At 39.0% G+C, this 21,850-nt stretch overlaps 1 protein-coding gene across 1 annotated transcript in view; it reads left to right on the forward strand.

The window, feature by feature from the left end:
• The first annotated feature begins 2,970 nt into the window (after positions 1-2,970).
• Positions 2,971-21,850, forward strand: part of LOC139741671 (leucine-rich repeat flightless-interacting protein 2-like) — a 53,371-nt gene continuing 34,491 nt past the window's right edge. The window contains exon 1 of the mRNA XM_071652251.1: positions 2,971-3,537. Within this exon, the coding sequence (XP_071508352.1) occupies positions 3,328-3,537 (210 nt within the window). The 5' untranslated portion in view covers positions 2,971-3,327. The remainder of the gene's footprint in view (positions 3,538-21,850) is intronic.

The raw sequence follows: 21,850 nt of genomic DNA on the forward strand, positions 1-21,850 counted from the left end.
ATTCACAGACGGAAATATCCTATAGGTAAGCGCTTCCTCTAATGTCATCGTGTGAGGCAATGCCATATTGAGTTCTTCATCTCATTATTTGCAAAGTAATCGTGACTAAATGAAAGCAAGAGATTATTTAGCAAAGGGGTGATTATTTTGGGTATGAGATTTTATTTGTACAAAATAATGACATTTGTAAAAATAGCATGTCTATAAGATCGCCACCGTTGATCTAAATTTATATCATCAAACGTGTCGGAAAAAAGGAGCCAGCGGGAATCGAACCTGTGATCTACTGCCTTGAATGGCATGCCAGTGGCACTCCGAAATACCACTATAGGCTATCCCTGACTGCCGGCAGTGACACGATGAACTAACTTGCTCCGACACATTTTAATGTAGATTGCTTAATGTAGTCAGCACTTGCTTTATATTACAAATTTCACTTTTTGTTACTGTATTACAGAGGGAGAAAATTATTTGAAGAAAATTCATAGGTCTCCCCCATAATCGTGACTAATGTTGCTACTCTGTGAAGACTTCCATTACTTGAGTGATTTTGTTTTCATGAAAATTTTAGCTGCTTATTTCTATGATTAACATGAATAGAGTGTACCTCCGAAAGAGATCAGTGACCACCATGCATAAGGCACCCAAAAGTGTGACCAGCAGACACGCGTAAAAAACGGGATTGTGCTTGAAACGGCCTGAAACTTGCCATGAAATTCTGTTCAATTCAATAGTTTATCTATTTCTATCATCAAAGAAAAATAAAACATGATTCAAAGCGGTAAAAGCTGTCGATTTGTCTTTCATTCATCTGATAAGGACAGTTTCTTCGAATACAATTTAATGTATAATTATGCACGAATGATATCATAAAAAAAAACAATGCACACTTTGTCATGCTAACAAAATAAAAGTAAGTAATCATAACAACGGAAAACAGTGTTCCAGTAAAAGCCAGACTTGTAAGACGTGGAACACTGGAATGAACACAACGACAAGATCAATATGTTATACCAATAAAATATAATCATATTAAATTCATCTATACACCATTGTACATTAACTTTGCTCATTATGGATGCAGACAATAATACAAACTTAAACAGTACTTACTATGATTTTAGACTGCAAACATATAAGATATCATAACATAGCAAAATTATGGCACAGACATTATTTTGGCCGTGCATGCCAGGAAAATGTGACCAAAAGAGAAGATATACACGCGGCCACACAAAACAATAACGACAACAACAATAACAACACAAAACACTGCAGAAATAACAGAAATGAAGAAAAATGCACACACACACAGCGAAGAACGAGGAGAGAGGAGCAGGGAAGAATGGAGAAAGAAAGGGAAAAGGAAAGGAAAGGAAAAGCCCTGTGGACATACACAATCTCGAGGACAAGTAAAATATGGGGATTTTTCATGAACGGAATTAACTTATTTATGTGGAAAGCAAATATTCTTAAAGTTTATATTTCAATTATTATGTTTTGATGTAACAGATTCTTTTAAATGATTATCTATGCTATTCCAAAATCTGGGTCCAGTATAAACGGTTACAGCTCGTTATTCCGAAGGTTCGATATTCCAAACGCTCTTTATTCCTAAGATTCGTTATTCCGAAGGTTCGTTGTTCTGAATTTCATTTTCGGATTGACCAATCTTCGAATTAACGAACCTCCGGAATAACGCCACAAATTTTCGGATTAACGAACCCTTTTTCATTTTCGGATTAACGAACCTGTAAACGTCGTATAGGGAATTTGCGTGTTTCGGATTAACGACCCTTCGGAATAACGAACCTTCGGAATAGCGAACCTTCGGAATAACGAACAGCACCCGTATAAACAATAATTAATGTATTTTGAGTGTGTCAGGTCTCACTAAGGGAAGATGAAATTCATTGGATTGTCTCATGTGATAATTATGTACGTGGCTGTTACAAACGGTGAAATAAAGAGTGAAATATTTTGGGTATGTAATTGCAGTTGTTATTTAACATAAATTGACCAAGTTGAAATAAATACAACTCTTTTATTTTCAGGATTTTATGTTCAGGGAACAACTTATAGTATGTGCTAGGATATGAAGGTTAAAAACAATATATTCTGAGCGCCATCTTTTGCAAAAGAAAAAGTTTGTCTAGCAATGTCGAATATGACGTGTCACATCATGTCAACCGATTAAGTTGCCTACTCAGCTGACGAAAAAAACAAACACAAAAAAAGGTCCGCACTTTTTTCCTTTTTTTGCATTGAGTTATGGTTTCCAATCGATTGACAAGCAAAAATAGAAATAACAATAAAACAAATTGTGGTACCCAATCGTATTATGGTGCCGCACTGTGGTACCCAATCTCAATCAGCAAATCAACCCCCCCCCCCAAAAAAAAAAAAAAAAACAAACAAACAAACATCCCACAACAACAAACAAACAAAAAACAACAACAAACAAACCAAAAACAAACATAAAATTGGTCTTCACAACTTTTTATCGTCAATTTCGTCAGCAAATCAGCTGACAAATTAAAAAACCAACCAAACTAAGGTACCACAGTGCACAAAACACCTAGAGATTTCCCTTCTGTATAGTAGTTATGCTAGAATTATGCTAAAAACAGACAAACTATGCCGAGCATAATGATATACGATGCTGAAGCGTCCTCTATATGCCAGAAAGCATGGGGTGGTATTTTGAGGTGACCAACGTAGATGGCGCATTATTGACATCCGGGTTCTTACACACCGCACTAGAACACACACACACACACACGTACACACACATACAGAGGTAGGATAGGCGTATGATGTGGGTTTGTGTTGCAAAGGAATGCGAACGTACGTCCGTGAATGATGAACCGTGCGAAATGCATGGCCCTCACACGACAGCAGCCGCCTAGCCAGGCATAAAAGTGCATGCAAAACTGTATACTGGGACCATCTACACATAAACGAATGGAAGAGACTGGAAAACCGTTTTACTACTTGCAAAATGGCACGACGTACGTGGGCCTTACGTTTGAATTAGGAGAATATAAATGCATATTTTGGCATATTACTGGTTTACAGTACCGGCGAAACGTTTCATCTTGGTACCAGTGATTATCATATGGCATATGCCACAGTGAATGAAGAGAAATACTGGTTTCACTTGGAAGGAGACCAAACACGGAAACTGAGCTGCTCGTACCCTGCCCTGCCGCTACTACGACATGAAACGTAAAACTCCACTTGGAATGCCTTTTTGATTCATCATTTCATATCGGATGAAACCCGTGTGCAAGTTTTGTGTGTGACGTAACCAACTGATGAACGCGAATGCCTCATACTCTGAAGGATTTTAATGAATCTATCACACAGATAAACATGTCTGTCGATGCAGTTCAAGTAGATGTGGACGTCAGTTCTGTCGGGGGCGGGCCTAACATGAGCACCCCATCGCCGGCCAGCACGGGCGGCCGACGGAGTCGACAGACCAGTCGCGCTTACACCGCCGAGGATGAGGCGCTGAACGACATAGCCAAGGCGGTATGCTTTTAATTCTAACAACGTTTGTGATGTAAAATATTGTAATATTCTTCCACGTTAAATCCATTTGGGTTAATCTCTTGCTCTTGCAGATGATACTCGTTGATAGCTTGATATTGCTGATCAGGTATTCAGTTCGGGAAACCCACTCACAAGGGGGGCCCCTCCTTATAAGTAACCCGTCCCCCTTATAAGTAACAAACCCCCGGGGCACCCCTTATAAGGAGTCTCCACGCTTTTTTGCAATGCAACGCGAAAATGAAAGGACTGCGGCAATTCGCTTGATTATGTCCATAAAGCTTCACAAGTTTCCTAGTTACTCACGAAATTTGAGCAAAATCGGTTTGAGGCATCATATCTAAAATCATGGATTTAAATGCGATGTCAAACGACCCATGCGAATGCTGAAATGCGAGCGATTACTGGCGTGAGTGTCGCCAGGTGCGGCGGCGCGGCAATGCTTGAGTGCAGACGTGGCGACTGAGTACATGTACTGAGTCGCCACGTCTGCACTCAAGCATTGCCGCGCCGCCGCGCCTGGCGACACTTACGCCAGTAATCGCTCGCATTTCAGCATTCGCATGGGTCGTTTGACATCGCATTTAAATCTATGATTTTAGATATGATGCCTCAAACCGATTTTGCTCAAATTTCGTGAGTAACTAGGAAACTTGTGAAGCTTTATGGACATAATCAAGCGAATTGCCGCAGTCCTTTCATTTTCGTGTTGCATTGCAAAAAAGCGTGGAGACTCCTTATAAGGGGTGCCCCGGGGGTTACTTATAAGGGGGACGGGGTTACTTATAAGGGGGACGGGTTACTTATAAGGAGGGGCCCCCCTTGTGAGTGGGTTTCCCGAACTGTATTGAGGTAATCCAGTTATTGTTACAGTAAACTTAAATTACAAAGTCGTAGGGCCAGGGTTTGTCAAGCCATGCATATGCACAGTCTTGACCGAAAGATTGGTCTGTCTTATCGGGGATATGTTCTACAGAGACTGTGTCTGGCTTCACATTGTCTATGGAGGCAGCCGTAAAAGTAAAAAAAGATAGGTCAGCAGACGCACAATCCACTAGATAGTAGAAATATGGGCGATGGGCACTAACCTCGGCGCGGGGTGCTGTAAACATACAGTAGTAACGGTACGTATTGGGGTCGCTGCTGCGGTTATATGGGCACTAACAACATCATTCATACATCACAATCATGAGTGACCTAGAATTAACTTCAATTCAGTTGTCAAAAGGCGTCAATGTACTTTCGTATCCATGTTGATATCTGAAATTCTTCTTAACCAAATTGCACCAAAATGTCAGGATTTACTTGAACATTTAATAGCTTATTTCCCACTCTGCTCTGCGACTTGCGACTTCTTCAGCTTGCCACAATCATGGCACGTTGATATTTAGCTCCCGCGATGAGTCCTTTTCTCTTGATATTAGTTGACATAACCAACTGCTGAACGTGATGAACGGTCATTGGAAAACGTCAATATCGAGGGCACTAGAGTTGACCATCATTGGGAAACCAACTGATGAAATCAGTCACTGGGAAACATCGATATTGACGACACGAAAGTCTACATTGATATCAACATTTCCCAATGACCAATTTGGATCAAATTCAAGGGATTGGAAATAAATTATTGAGTAAATCCTGTGATTTTGGCACAATTTGATTCAATGGAATTTGAGATACTGAATCTACATTGACCATATGAAAGTACAATTGTACATCAGCACCATTGTCCATATTTTAAGGCCTTTTTTTTTATAGGTTAGTAAGGTTAGTTACACGTGTAAAAATGTATTGTCACATGTTTCAGTTCTCAAAGATGCCATTGCCATACAATGTAAGTATGACTATCATTTAGGAATTTATTACCACAAATATTGCCAGATGCATGCGTGCATTCAGAAATTGTTTAGAATATAGAATTCTACTAGTTCTACAGGTCTATTGTCGAATTGATTCTGCAATAGTCACTTACATTGTACTGTATTTAAGTCGATACTCCCCCAACCCAGTGGTTGGTGTACAATATGTACTGGTACAGTACTGTATGTATTCATATACGAATAGGCTCACATTTGTAAAAAATTGTACATACACGTGTACATGTAGCAAAATGGTGGCATACAGTACTTTCATGCAATGTGCATCATTTGCGTAAATTAGCCAGCCACATTGCTGAATTGTCAGGATACACTGGCCTCTACAAATTGTACACACACACAGATAATTGTACAGATACAGTAATGTGCAATGTTGTACAATTATCCTGACTTGTGGGAAGAGCATGCCTGCTTTCCTTCGCCTTTGGCTTTGATGGGTTGTGATAAGCGCTACGTACTATATATGTGTGCGCCTTCTCTTCACCACTCTCTCAGTCACTCTGAGTGACAAGAGATGGAGAGAGAAAAAAAAATAGAAGACAATAAACAAACAGCCCATTGTGGGGAAATCGCTGCATTCATCCCACACTTCAGACTACAGAGCATTACAGCAGCCAGTGTGCCCTAAGGCTGCGTTCACCTAGAAGTATACTATTCGGGTATTCGGGGCTCGTTTTCGAGGGCACGCGAATAGCTTGGAATCGAATGATAGGATTTCCTAACGCCGGTTCACATAAGAGGGCACTATTCGAAAGTACCGAATAGCATACAAAGTAGAATAGTATACCATAGTGGGAATCGAGCTTGTTCGATTTTCTTGCAGCATATACCGTCTCTCGTTTATGAAATAATGACAATTTTGGTCTGGATTTGCCCTTTAGCAAAAATAAGCATGTAGACTGACATGCTGATGCAGTTTAGAAATTGTTAATAAGATTTGCTGGGATGTCAGGAGGAAGAAATCCTCACTGCATGGGACGGTGAGTTGACAGTGCGGGTGATGGTGTTCTGGGTGCCCGAAGAGCGGATACGGAATACGGAATACCGTATACTTCTATGTGAACGCAGCCTTACGATTCATCTTACACCGTGTGTAGTTGTTGCTACAGCTGTAGCTATTAAATTTCAGCTGTCAGAGTACCGTATGCACTAGAGCAGGCGTATGGATGTGTATCCTCACTACTCGGTCATGTGAGGAGTTCTAAAGCTTGCAAGCGAGTATACATGTAGAGCCAGTGCTAAACATATTATTCATTAATTTTACAAACACTTGGCAACATTCACTGCAATATTGTAATTTGAGAACTCCTATCAGTATTTGTGGCCATTTATGCTTGCATTGTGATGACATCACACATGCAGAGATGCTGAAATGTGACTTGTCAGAATTCAGAATCACAGTGATATTCAAACTGTACGTTACATTAGGGCAATTCCAGCGTTACGGACATTAGTACATTCAGAGAAATTTATGTGACTTTGTGGCCTTGTATCTACATTGTACATTTTAACATGATTATTCTGAATCCATTCATGGTTTATTCTAGCCCAGTCTTGCTGAAGTGTTAACAGTCCGAGTTTTGAAGTACATAGATAGTATAAATCATGTGGTACACAAAATGCTTGCCATTATGGACATTACATATTTTGGACATGATTATCTACCTACTATGTGGATATGTTGAAAAATGTATGAATTGGAGCATTAAGTAAAAGAATTTTTTTGTCTGAAATAGTGCTACAGATGCTGTGGCCTTTGTCAAAGACTGTACAAGGGCTTAAAAACATCATTTAGTGTATATGTAGTTCATGTGCAACTCATACAGTAGTAAGTACAGTGTACACACATTGTACATATTTCCAGTAATGTCAGCATGGTTTGGTGTCATGGTTCTGTGGTGGTGATTTTTTTTCCACTTATCCTACAGTTACTGTAGTCAAAGAAAAACATGGAAATGAACACTTGTACATTGTACAACTTGTACATCCATCTGTCAACTTCATTATGTGCAGTGTTGTCAGAATTTGTCATTATTATGGAAGTGCCTTTTAAAGATTTTTGCTGTTGCAGGATATTGAGTGATGAATGCTTCTAGAACAGACAAAATGTACTCTGTGCAAGGAACCTCCATGAACAACAGAGTGTACACTATATAACTACAGACCAATATCCCAAATTACCACACACACACACACACACACACAAAAACCCAACAACAAAAAAGCCAGAAATTGGTGAAATGAGTCAACATTGTGGTTTACTATTGAATAAAAAATATGTGCCATAGACTCTTTGCCACTTCTTTTCAAGTTTCCTGCACTCCGGCATCTTGACCAATCTAACAAGCAAACAACTCTGATAATGGCTATGATTATACAAATGTATTACTTGATGTTATTATGATCTCGTTACAAAGAATGATTTGGTAACCTCAAGATACTGTATAGACGTACAGTACATGTACAGTCCCACTTGTGGTATTAACTGTTGGGGTGCGTGACACTCCCGCAATTACCGCGTATGCCCGTGTATTCCTACACTATTTTGCTCAGAGGAGACTAAATTTTTGCGAGTCAGTGTGTGCAGCATCCAAAAACTTGGTGACCTACATCTACACTGTAAGGCAAGTTCAGTATAAATGCAGCATGCAATGCACAAGATTCAACCTGGCTGCTGTACATGTACCTTGCATACAATTAATGTGTACAAAACTGTAGTTTAACATTTACAGACTGTACATATTTTTATGTACACAGTTGTAAGTCTAAATTTCAATAGGTACCCTACACGTACCTGTTCTTGATAGCTGTAAACACGGATGCTTTTCATATTACAAAAAAAAATATGTTGTGCTACATTGCTACAATCGTTGTCTCCAATGAAAACTTTTTGAATTACTTTTGAAAAAAAAAAAAAGAATACAAGGCATTTAAGCAGATTTACAATGCATCAATTAAGACAATCAACGCTACAAACCTCTGCTGTGTTGGATGTGGATTATCAACTGGGGGTCTGTGTCTACAGTATGTACATGATCAGGAAATACATTACAGCGTGTTGTTTTTTAGGTCCTTCTTTGGTAAAGGCTAGACTTGTATCGGGGATGTACAGTACAGTGTACCCTCACAAGTTCTGGCCACCAGTGTTAGATTTCACAGTCCAGAAATTGGGCCTTGTTGTCACTACTCTGATATTCAGGCAAACAACAACCTCCTGTTATAGGAATCTGCAAGGAAGAATAAGGTATGAATCATACTTTCTACAAAGCCATTGACATTGTAGGAAACAATACAAGACAGAATATTGTGCTGAAGGTTGTAATCAGCTATGCGTGCTGCACAGAAGTTACAGCACAACAAAGATGTCCTACACTAGACTGCTGTATACTGAATTTAAAGCTTTGAGGTGAAATAAGGAAGGTAGTAGGTACAAATTTCTTTCTTTATGCAATACACATGTACATCACATACAATTGCACTTTAATAGTAGATCCATTTGGAGATACAATTAATGTACTATGCATTTTATGTACATGTGCAGAGCTGTATCTCATTATTTTCTTCCAAGTGGAGCTGCCTACATGTATTAATGTATACACGTACAGTTTGTATGCACACCAAGGCATGTAACACCATTGTCTAGTGTACGTGTACTTTGTTAAGCAGCCAAATTCCTGTATAGTCTGTAATAGATAAGTGCATTATTTGCAATTTTACATTGTATGTCAAGTCACTTTTGAATACCAGGTAGTATCCCACTGATGTATTTCATAATGTTGTTTGAATGCACTGACTGCACCTACCGTAAACAGTGGTGAGGGACTACAGGTGCCCTGTAATCAATGTGTTGTAGTATACAGTGAAATCGTACACGCGACTTTTGTGAACATTTGTGTTATGAAGTCCCACTCATGCATATCAGCGTATGCAGTTTTGTACACTGTACAATTGTAGTTGAGGATGGGGAATGTACAGTGTAGTTGCAAAACGTTAGTACAACATTGTATGGTGACGTACAGTTGGTACAAGTTGTACACACATTATGCATTAAAGCTGTAATGCTGGTGACCTTGTGAATGCTATACAGTGCAACTGGATTTGTGCATCTTAGTGCAGTTTGAGGAACAGACCCACTGCTACAGTAGTTTGAAATTGATAAGATCACAGAGGTTTGTGTGTGATAATGAGTTTAATGGTCTATTCACCTCTTTTTTTTCCCCCGTTCTAAAGCTGCCACGCACAATCTACAATGTACAGTAGTGTAGTAATAGTGCAGTGTGGAATATACAGTAAACCTGAACCACAAGGACTGACCAAAAGCTTCATTATACATTTGTACATGATCGGCGATGTGACGTATTCGTGTAGAGGTACAAATACAATGAACAATGTCACAGAGAAGTTTAAATGTACATTTTTTTCAATGTGAGATGAAATATTATTCGTCTTACCTGGCTGAGTGCAAAAATGAGAAATAGATAAATACATGTAGAAATGCTTGCACAAAATTAATGTAAAATAATGAATGTTCATTTGCATTTTAGTTGTGAAAATTTTGCAGGAGCCAAAATTTTCGAAATTAAAATACATGCTATTACAAGTTCTTGTCTGACACCATTATGCAATGAAGGACAAAGGCAATTTGCTATTAAAATGCCATGCCCTGAAAAAGGCCATTTGCTCCAATTTGCAAAAATTTCATGCGGCAAAAACCCTTGCCTTACAGTATCCACTTTTTACAGTACTTACAAATGTACATGTACATACAGTTTGTACACATACATGTACAGTTGAACCTCTCGTATCCGGACAAGTCGGGACCGGGGCTCATCCGGATAAGGGATTTTGCCGGATACGGGAGACTCAATGCTTTATACAGTAAATGTACATACAATCCTATACTATAATACTCGAAGTTGTTGTTGTTGTTGTCGCGGCCTTATGTATTTCCTGTTTTATTTCGGCGTTGCTGGTTTCTCTATCTCCTCCCGAGCCGTCGGCTCCGGGCAGTTGCGACCGGTGCCATCGGCCGCAGGAGAGTATCCTACATCGAATGGCGCGGGTTTCGTCCCCTCTCCGCCTCCGTGTCGACGTCGAGGACGAAAAAGAAAAATTAATTAGCTACATGCATAATGCATTTTTGTGCGTGACGAAAGAGCCGAGCGTTTCAATATTCATGGAACCTGCGCTGGCCTCCTGCTTTCTCGATCTTACATCTTTTAGCTTGCAGAGACACTGGGGGATACTAAAGATGATGGTGCAGCGAAATCTCTGACATCTTCCGGCGGACGCACACGCACACACACAATGTACCTCGCAGAACTCTATACACACTCTACACTGTGTGTATAGTTCGGTGATGTACCTTTGCCTCCGCCTGTTACGTGTACTGAATGTATTGACGATGGTTACACGAATCTGTGTGTGCGTGATATGGACTACAAGGGCATTTACGTACAGTTCGCCATTATTGGCGTCCCCAAATGAAAACAACGAACGTTTTAATGTAATTGTATTTTGCACAACTGCAGAATACTATATGAGCTCAGGTACGTCATTTAGTTTGCTCGCCGTTTGCTCTCAAGTCCGGTGTCATTGTACGCAGACTGTTTAGGACGCGGCTAAATATATTTGCCGATCGTACCCTTACATATCCGATTACACGCGCAGCTGTGTCCATTCGTTTACTGCAGAGCGCTGTAATCATACATATTCATAAGATGAGCGGACGTAGAGGAAAACCTCGCTTTGCCGACCGCCTATTTTTAAAATTGTAAGTGGAAATAGAATGTGTGGTTCTATGGTCTATCAAACCAAGTTTTGGTGACAAAAAAAAAGAGGGAGCAAATGAAGACGAATGCAGTGATGTATATATTCTTCTTTCTTCCATAACATGGGAAAAATATTAAAGAAAAAAAAATACGAGGTCGTGAGAACCTACTCCCACGGGTGCCTATTAAACCTGATGACTATGATCTCCCCCTCCCCAAATAATAACAACGATGATAATAATAATAATAATAATGATAATGATAATGATAATAATGATATAATAATAACAATAATAGGAGCAATAATTGTAGGCCTAATATTAATTATGATAATGTACAATCTGAAGCAGATGTAGTTCTATATTAATATGATATATCAAGCCAAGTTTTGGTGATTAAAAACAAAAAGGAGGGAGCAAAATTATGAATACGAAAATATCTTATTTTTCTCTCATAACGTGGGGAAAAGAAACATGAAAAAAAAAACACAAAACAAACCAAGGCCTTGAGACCAGCCGTGGATTCCCGCGGCTGCCTGCGTGGATGCAAGAGCAGGGGGTAATCAAAGTCATAGTGTTAATATCTTCCCGTTTCGACGGGAACAACCTGTGGGCAGAACTTTCGGGGAATCTCATTTGCGTTTTTGGTAATTTTTCCCTGAATGTTTTTGTTTTTTGCCCTGCGGAGGTGGAAATGTGTGTGTGCGTGAGGGGGGGGGGGGAGGGGTGAGGGGCAACAAGACAACTGTCGGACTTCAACGGGTGCAAATAACCCCTCGGAACTCAAGTTCTATAATAAAAGCAAGTAGTGGCGGGAATGATCCCTACCAATGGACCGGATCGCCTGGCATATACTTCAAAAATGTATTATAAAATTTCTGGGAAGGGTGGTCGTTTAGAAGACAGCACAATTAACGAAAGAATGAGAAGACTTTTCTTTTTATTTCTTCAATAAAAATGTGCAAAATCGTATTATGAGAGAAAAAAATAAAACCCCTCAGACCCGTGGATTTCCACGGGTGCTGCTAGTATACACAATAATACTGATGTAGCCCATTGTAGTACCACATGTAGTAATGTGTGTACCGCAACCTTTTCATTGTTACACTCAGTAACAGACCCCAAAATAGAGGTTCGTGTTTGCAAGAATGAAATCATTTTCTTTATTTACCTAAATAATTATTAAGAAATGTATCAAGTAGAACTTGAAAATAAACAGTACGAGTCGACGAAACTACGCTTCAAAATTCGATCATCATGTTGGAAGTAATATGTAATTCATGTGCGTTTGTGTAGGAGTTCTCAAGGAGTTGGGAATCCCCCTTTCCTCCCGTAATTATTTTTAAAAAAAAATCACGGCGAGATTGCGTCCGTATAATAGAGAGATCGGGATAAAGGGAGGCCGGATAAGAGAGGTTCAACTGTACATGTAATACTGAAAGATTACAATGTACAGATCGGTGTACACCATTGTACATACATGTACATATTCTGTACATGTGTATTGTGCATATATGTACCCGAATATACTGCATGTAAAATTTCCCATGACTTCTCCCCACCGAGTTTATTTAAAACCATGTATTGCCGGAAATTTCCAGAAATATGATTTTTTTTTTTCATCACCACAGCAATACAAAAGCATCCCTGGTTTGGGCATGAATATCACCTCTAGACTGAAATTATGCTTCTTGGTACAAAATGTGCACATTGTACCTTGATACCCGATTTTGATGTGTCAATGTTGACATCCCAGCCATATCATTACATGGCTTGCAAAACAGAAAGAGAAAAACAGAAGAAAAAAGACTTGCTTGACCCACTGATATTTGCAAACTCTCAACCAGCGAAATAGAATACTGTGTGATCAGTTACATTGTACATAAGTACCTGTTGTACGCTGCATAGTCTCCATCAACAGTATGGCTATGTTACAAGCGTTTACTTGATGTACAGTCTGTACATGTGTACTGATCCACTTTCAGGTGGCCCTGGGGTTGTTTTTGCTTTAATGATGTCGTCTGCATTTACAGCTGCATTAGGCGCAACATTTCTACACTGTAAGTGCACATCAGGGCATTTATTTATTTTATTGTGTGTGTTGTATACAAAGTACATAGTAAAGATTATCTCATGAAATACCAAATTTCATTGCAAAATGACACATACTGACATAGAAATGGAGAGAAAGGCAATAATTTGATTTTTAAAAATGTATGTATCTATTAAATTTCACACACACACACAAAAAACTTTCTGAGATAGTTGATACATAGGATTTGTACAGAAATATATAAAAAATATAAAGTATTTGAAAGTATTAAGAATTCATGCAGAATCATAAAGGTGATCCGTGGTCATTTATGGATTACATCTGTACCTCATATGTACATTTTGTAATTTGACATTCTGATTCATTGTTGAATGATCAAGGATGCAGGGTCTACATTGTACATTGTACATTGTAGTGTCACAAATTATCCTTTAATAAATGAGGATAGTGCTTCCTCTATGAAAACTTCGGAAAGCAACATTGCTGTAAAAAGAAAAACTTGAAATATACAGTACATACACATAGATCTACAATGTACACATATACAGTGTACATGATATACATTGTATGTATTAAATGATTCCCAGCAGACTGTGTCATGATTCCCAGCAGACTGTGTCATTGTCATTTGAGCACAAGACGACTGTGCAGAGTTCTCCATAGGCTGCCATGTTTGAGATGAGATAAATGACATTTAAAATGTCCAACTATCATTGTACAATGTATAACAACCCTCTAATATAATTCTACTGAAACTATTCACTGATCAAGTGTGTTCCTGTGATAATATTATCACTTCAGCTTCCCTTGACTGCTGCATTAACCCTATAAAGCCCAAGCTATATTGACCCCTTCCAGGCCCAAGGGGGGGGGGGGGGGGGGGGGGGGGGCACATTGTGCCCCCCCCTATATAACTTCTTTATTATATGATGTATGACCGTCATATTTGGCACATGGGTAGAGCAACTCATACTCTACATGACCCGACATTTGAAATTTCCCAAGGTCATCCACTGAGGGCACTATTTACCAAAATATATAGAAATACATAGGAAATATGCTAAAATCACATGTTGTTCTTTTTATTTCTTTATCCCCAGTGTATAGGTTTCTATTTTATATCAATCATTTTCATATTTACCATAAAGGAAAAGCAAGTCAACCTTCACAATTTGTAATGGTTGAAATTTCTCAAGGTCAACATGTGGGGGCGCTATTCATTACAATATAAAGAAATATATGAAACCTATGATGTATGACTTGTAATGGGTACATACAAGTGTATATTGGTATCACATTTCATATTTCCAAAATATTGAAATTTTGAGTTTGCAGATTGATAATATGATAAACAAATGATATAACAGGCAAAGCTTGTGTGAAAATAACCCAAAATAAAAGGGTAGTCTTTGAAAAATGCTGTATTTTCGATTATTTCTATTATATCTATTGTTTGATGCCTATGTCGTGTAAAAATAAAGGAAATAATAAGAAGAGCATTTCAGGGTAATTCACAACCATTATTACTTCACATTGTGGTCCTTCAGCAAATTACAGCCAAGAAATCCCTCATTTCATCCATTATTATACTGTTAACTGAAATTGGAAAAGAAAATCATGCAAAATCTGACGAACATGGTTGTCAGTTTACGGTTGCCATGGCAACCAGCAATATCGGACATGGCTAAATTATATATCAAAATGTTCGCAATAAGATTCTAGGAAAAGTCACCAAATTTGGTTGAAATCAAGTAAAGGGTGTGGGAGTGGCAAACGAAAATATGGTAGGGGGGGCACAATGTGCCCCCCCCCCCCCCTTGGGCTTTATAGGGTTAAGGTAGTGTTGCCAAAAAGTACACTATATTTGTACTGTAGATCAGTTTGAAAAACTGATAATGATAACATTCTTGGCTCTTGAAAAAAAAAAATGTGTACACATACAATACAGCAGATATTTTGTGTTTATCTTTATAGACATACTACTTTTGCCTCAGGAAAATGTACTGTACTGAAATCATGCAAATTTGGACTTTGCCAGCAGTTAAGTACACATGTAGTATACAATGTTATGTACACAGCATCTGGAGATGTTATATCTATTTTATTTATTTTGTTTTCAGGGGATGGTGTGGGAGAGGAATGAGTAATAAGACGTGGCATCGTCATAGTAAAAAAGAATTATCTCCATTCTTCCATGTAATTATTCTTGGCTAGTCTTGATAATAACATAAAAAGTGAAACAATATTGCAAAAATGTCTTGTACCATGAAATTTGTAGTGATACAATTGTAGTTATACTAACATTGACTACTATTGAAGTTGTTACAGTCATAATGTCCAACTCTGGAATCATCAGTAGAGTGGCTTCAAAGGGAAAAAAAGAAAGAAAAGAAGAAGCTTTAATAATCTCCAGTCAACAATCTCCATAATCTCTTAACATTCCAGGATTCTGCGTGAATATTTTCATAGCCTACTACACTGCAGTAAAAATGAATAAAACAAATTTATCTTCCTTTGATGTTGAAGATCTTTGGGGTTGGGGTTTTACAGCCGGTGCAATTATGTACAATTGTATAACCATTTGATACCTCCGTGGTAAACTCTGCCAGATGAGGCCCACACATCACGACATACAAATTGAAAGAATCAGTCGATCAAGTCTTTGCACATAGTTTTCCACCAGGAGTGAAGTTCAGCTGCGGTTGTGACAAGGTACATGTATCCACAGCTATACTGTAGATATGCCATATACAGTCAATCGTACATTGGCGAGGTTTTCATTTTTGTGATATTTGCGAGTTCGGTGCTATCCAACAAATCTAACAAAATGCTGTTAGAATATTAACTCTGAACTGGATAGGAATGTGACATGCACGCATACATTTCTCCATTCATTTCTGTACTCCATGATCACAAAATTTAACCGCTTGTAAAATTGTTGGGTTGTCCAGAGTCGCAAAAAAAAAAAAGTCTTTCTATTTATGTGGCGTATACAGTACAGTATATTTTGTATGTACAGTATGTGGATGGTGGAAACTTTTTCTGTTGTTTTTAAAATTGGATTGTGTATCATGGATTTTTCATTGTGTACGTGATTCCTGAGTGCTGGTGTTTTGCAGGCCTAAAGTACCTAATTATTCATACTGGCGGTAAGTAATAAAAATACACAAGCTGTATAGTCATCAGTTGGTTCACAGCATCAAGTCTTACTGTACTTCAACTTTCTGCAGTCACTTGTGTACTGTACTATATTGTATACTATTTACTCAACCACAATTGTGCACTTGAGGAATCTCATGTACACTGTATATTGACCAGAGTGGACATTTACTTTCCTTGCACCATAGCTATGATAAATGGACTGTTTGTTTGTACTATATTTAATCTTGGTGGAAACACAAGGTTACGGTACTTGAAATTATTCCAATGTGAACTCAAATTGACCACACCATCACTTTTTTGTTTGTAATGTATCTTAGTTTGATAGCCTTTTGAAACTACAAAATTTCCCACATAATTAAAGGTGCAACGATTGTTTATCATGGAGGAAATACCGATACATACTAGAGTGGGTCACCATGCATTTTCATGGTACAAAGTAGGGATACAAGACTTCAGGACAAACAGCCATGTAGCCCGTTGTATTATTTGCTTCTTAATCTTTTGAGTAATCAGCAGAAGGACCAAAAAATGGTGAAAAACTTGTTTAGAAAGAAAAAAATGCTTGCATAAAATGCAGACCTGATAAAGATTAATTTCAGCTTTTTAATCTACATCACGTACATTGTACATGTAGATGCATGCTACTATTCAATTTCTACCATACAATTGACTAGTGTTTAGGAAATGCTGTGTTCACCTGAAACAAATTGATTATGGTACAACGTATCACCTGAGTGTATGGCCTCCCAGTTGCTGCATAGTTACCAAAGAATGTGAACACGGTCAAACTGCTCCTCATGCCCCTCCCCCCCCCCCCCCCCTTCGAGAGATAATTTGCTTTTGATGGCAGTGTCCCTTCTCCTGCTCTGTGCTCTGAGTTAGTCCACTTTTATTGCCCTTCCCTCAAACGCGTGTCGTTTTGAGTGGTCACCAGTGATCGTCTGCCAAAGGGTCAGGATGCGAGAGCGGTGTAGACGGTATGATGAAAGGCTGGATGGGTTCAGAATTGCTCTCACAAGGATGCCTCAAATCAACTAGGGGGATTTTGCAACCCACCCCCCTCCTCCTCCTCCCTCCTCCTCCCCCCCCACCACCCCCCCCGCCCCCCCCCCTACCCACCCCTTCCTAATAAACTGTGCATTCATGGGTGCACAGCAGTTTACAAAAGCATCTTCATAAAACTGTGTGGAAAATTCATACTACAGTTGTAGTCCCCCACCCCCCCCCCCCCCTGTTTTGCATAAAAATGATCCATGACTGCTGCAGTTTACAAATATTGTAGACTGAATCAGATACCTGGTGTGTTTGTAGGTTTAGAGTTTGGTTCCAGATGAGCACTCACTTGGCACATCACTATTAAAGGACAAGTTAACCTTCATTCATTATGTACATTTGTACATGTACGTGTGGAATGAGTGAATCCAGCAATATTATCAGAACACATCAGTGAAAGTTTGGGGAAAATCAGACAATCCATTCACAAATTATGAATTTTTAAAGTGTCTGCGCAGTCACTGCTGGATGAGAAGACTACTACAGTGTATGATGTCACATGTGTACAACGATATAAGGAAAATATAAAGAGAATTTCACAATTTTTTTGTGTGAAAAAAGTACACATTTCCTTGACTTGTCGCTAATGTATGATAAGGGTAATATTATTCCACCTGCCTTCTGAAAGATGCAAGTCAAGCGTTCTTTTATTTTGTGAGAAAAGTGAAAATTTGTTGAATTTTCTTTTAGGACGTTTTCATTAAATCTTTGTACACATATGACATCACAGGCTGTACATGTAGTAGTCTTCTCATCATCCAGCGGTGACTGAGCAGAAACTTCAAAAATCATAACTTTCTAACAGGTTGTCCAATTTTCCTCAAACCCTCACTGATGTGTTCTACTAATATTGCTGCATTCACTCAATCCACGGTCTATGAAGGTGGACTTGTCCTTTAAAGTGGCACTGTTGTATCAGTCTGCGGACTTACTGTTTTTGTATGCTCTATTTATTTGCAATAAAACCCAAATTGAATTCAATTGAATTAAAGTTGTAGTGCCACCCCCAGCTCCACTGCAAAAATTCTTGATGACACTAGTATGGACTTTAGAATAGTCAGGTGCCTGTTGGATGGAAAGAAATTAACTCTCCCCAGGTACAAGTGTAGGAGGGATAGTACAAATGTAATTTGACATACAAAAGTACAGTCAATTACAAATGTACATTGTACAGTTGTGTTGTGATGTATTACTATATATACCAACAGTATAGGCCCTACATATTCACAGGACATACACATCTAGGACCCTGTCACTTGCACATGTAAAGACCTATGCAATGTACAGGGATGACCTCGCCTTCTTGAAATACACGCGTGTTTATTGCTTTTCTTTAATAGATGGTCAAGACTCTGAGTGAAAGCCTGGCAAAGTACAGATCTTGTTGCTGATGAATATTTGAGAGGGGCTGCAGACCCTTCTCATCGCCATTCAAGGATTCAAATTTCATGGACGAATAATCATGCGTGAAGTAACTGTGTGTGTAATGCATACAACAGAGTGTGACAAACAGTTTCTGTACATACAAATGTATGCTATTATTTTTGCGAATTTTAGTGAATCACTGTTGGATCATGAATTTAACAATAATCATTAAATAGCCTCAGCATCGGTTTGTGAAAACAACATCTCATGAAAATGTCTGACCTCCTCATTCGCGATATTGATTTGTAAAATCTGTGAAAATAACAGCTTACAGTATACAGTAGTGTGTGTAAAGTGCATTGCATGTACAGCAAAGTGCAACTAACAGTTAGTGCAAATGTGATAATGTACACATTCTGTTGTCCATTTGCATGTGTGCATATCGGTGTGCACTGGACGTATGTACAATGGACTTCACATAAAACTAGCATAAGGTAGACTGATACATGTACAGTATGTAATGTACCTCGGTCTTTATGTTTTAGATATTTTACATCAGCTGTCAAGGGAACAGTTTTTTACTTCATTTTTAATACAAGCAGATGCACTCTCGATATGTCTAGTGTATTTTGTATAAAAAGATGCTGCGTTCAGCATGGTATGGCCGATGGATATCGATGCAGCACACACACTTTATGTATTGCTCGCCAGAGCCGAGGCTGTTTCTCTTTCCCAGCCTCGGTGGAGACGGATAATGTTCATCTGACGATGACTCCCCGACAATGTGAGCATTGCGTTGCTCCAGGTAATGTTTTCAGTGCCGAACAGAAAGGCCAGTGATGAGGGCTGTGCACTCGTGTCTGGTCGTCCTCCCCCCCCCCCCCTCCCCTGACATCTGTCGTAGCGATTATACAAGGGCAATCCCATCATGTCGTCACAGACTTCCCTGGCAGTGAGTGGCGGCGGTTTTGCACACCGTCCTGTCTTCCCCTGGATACCCAAATATATCTGGTGTCAGTCATCCTTGCGCACATGCTGGACATATGGACATATGTTTTGTATAGACCTGCCTACCCCCCTTGCCCATCATTTACCTTTGGCCTTCTTTCTCTGTACGGTTTAAAGTGTATCCCTCAGATTTCTCCCACTCTCTCCTCATTCTTCCTCTAAACTCTCTCTCTTCCCTCTCAGTCTCATGCTGAACTTACTGTCATCTTTTATCTTGGCTCTGTATAAAGTTGTAGGAGACTCTTTAATATATATTTTTCTTTATCATGCTTGGCTTTGATTTGTTGATCCTTCTGCTCCTTTCTCAGCTATTTCATCCCATGCTCTCAGTTGTACACATACATTGCATAGGTATGATATTATGAGGTTATTTGTAGCTCAGTATTAACATGCCAGCAATGTGCATGTGATCTTGACACATAAGACAATTTTTATGATTTTTTTTTTCAAAAAAAATGTAACTCAAGCAATCTTCAGAATTTCTTCAGTCTTTCTTACAGCTTCCTTTATATACAATGTATCCTTGTGTCTGTTTGCCAGCCCCCCCCCCCCCTTGTCTCTTTGTCTAGATCTGCAGAACTACATTGTAACTTTGTATAGACCTACACGTATCTCAGTTTGAATTGTCATTTTGATTTCTCATTTTATCTGTCTCTTGCTAGTTCTGGCACCCTGTAATCTGCTTAGGTTTGTTTTTATCCTGCCATTGTTTCTTTGCCCTCGAAACCTACATTTAGTCAGGGTTACTTTCCTCATTTCTCTTTTAATAGTCTGTGCCCTTTTCGACCTCTTTATCTCATGTAATGATAAAAGCATGCATACAGTAGCACACTTTTTGTCACTGCATATTTCAGCATGAGGTCGGCCTACTTACAAAGTGTACTGTAAAACCATAAGCATTTGCGGCGTGAAACTTTCATGAATTGCCACCCATGAAAAAAATTATGAGTATACAATGTACTGCATGCACATGTAGGCATACTGGATTATGTAAATAAAAGCTTTCGCATATATTTACCTTTACCAATTGTGGCTCCTCCAGAAATTCGCTAATGTTTCATGCACACAAAAATTTCTGATTTTGCAGTATTGACCTTTGATACCAACACAATCATTGCCATCCTACTCTCTTCCTCCTCCTCCTCCTCCTATTCCTCATTGTCATCATCATCATCATTGATCATCCTTTTCATCTTCTTCTTCATCATCGTCATCATCGTCATCGTCGTCATCGTCATCGCCATCATTGTAATCTTCATCTTCATCATCATCGTCATCATCATCATCATCCTCACCATCATCATTAACTTTATTTACACTTATTTACACTTTGTAATTGCAATTTAAAGTATATAAACTTCATTCCTTTCCCCTGTAACTTGTATCCCCTCCCCCATCTCCGATCCTGTCCTTCTGTACATGTTGTACACGTACATGTACGTTCCCTAACCCCTTCGTCTGACTCTGAGTCAGCCTCAAGTCATGTAGAGTGACCGGTCACTTGGTGGAAACGAGATGCGCATACCCCATTGCTCCTGTTCAGCGCCGTGACCCTCTCCAGGTCATTATACAGCCTATGACGACATTCATTCCGCTATCCAAGGCACCCAGCGTGTACACTATTTGCCATGTGAGACCTCTGCACATATATCTGCGTACATACTGTACTCTGTGTCTTAGTGCTGTTATGTTTGTGTATGTATGCATTACACAGGTGTAACTGAGTACATTTTTGTGTAAGTATGTCATACATGTGCAGATGTGACGACCGATACATCCAGTGTTTACAAATGCCCTTGTGAGAGGCATTTCGGTGTCAGAAGAGCAGTTATAAACCTGGTAGAGGGGGACTGTAACAATGGTTGCATCTTGCAGACTACACATTGTACAATATGTATAGTGTACGTGTACATTGTACCTGGTACAAAGGTATGTGTATACTATAGGTAGCCTATTAAAATATGTTGACATGCACAGTTTACTATAACGTTGCAGTTTTTTTTACCT

This window comes from Diadema antillarum, unplaced genomic scaffold, assembly GCF_040938485.1.
Source record: "Diadema antillarum isolate AM-2024a unplaced genomic scaffold, OU_Dant_1.0 seq00000945_RagTag, whole genome shotgun sequence".
In the NCBI taxonomy this organism is placed as follows: domain Eukaryota; kingdom Metazoa; phylum Echinodermata; class Echinoidea; order Diadematoida; family Diadematidae; genus Diadema; species Diadema antillarum.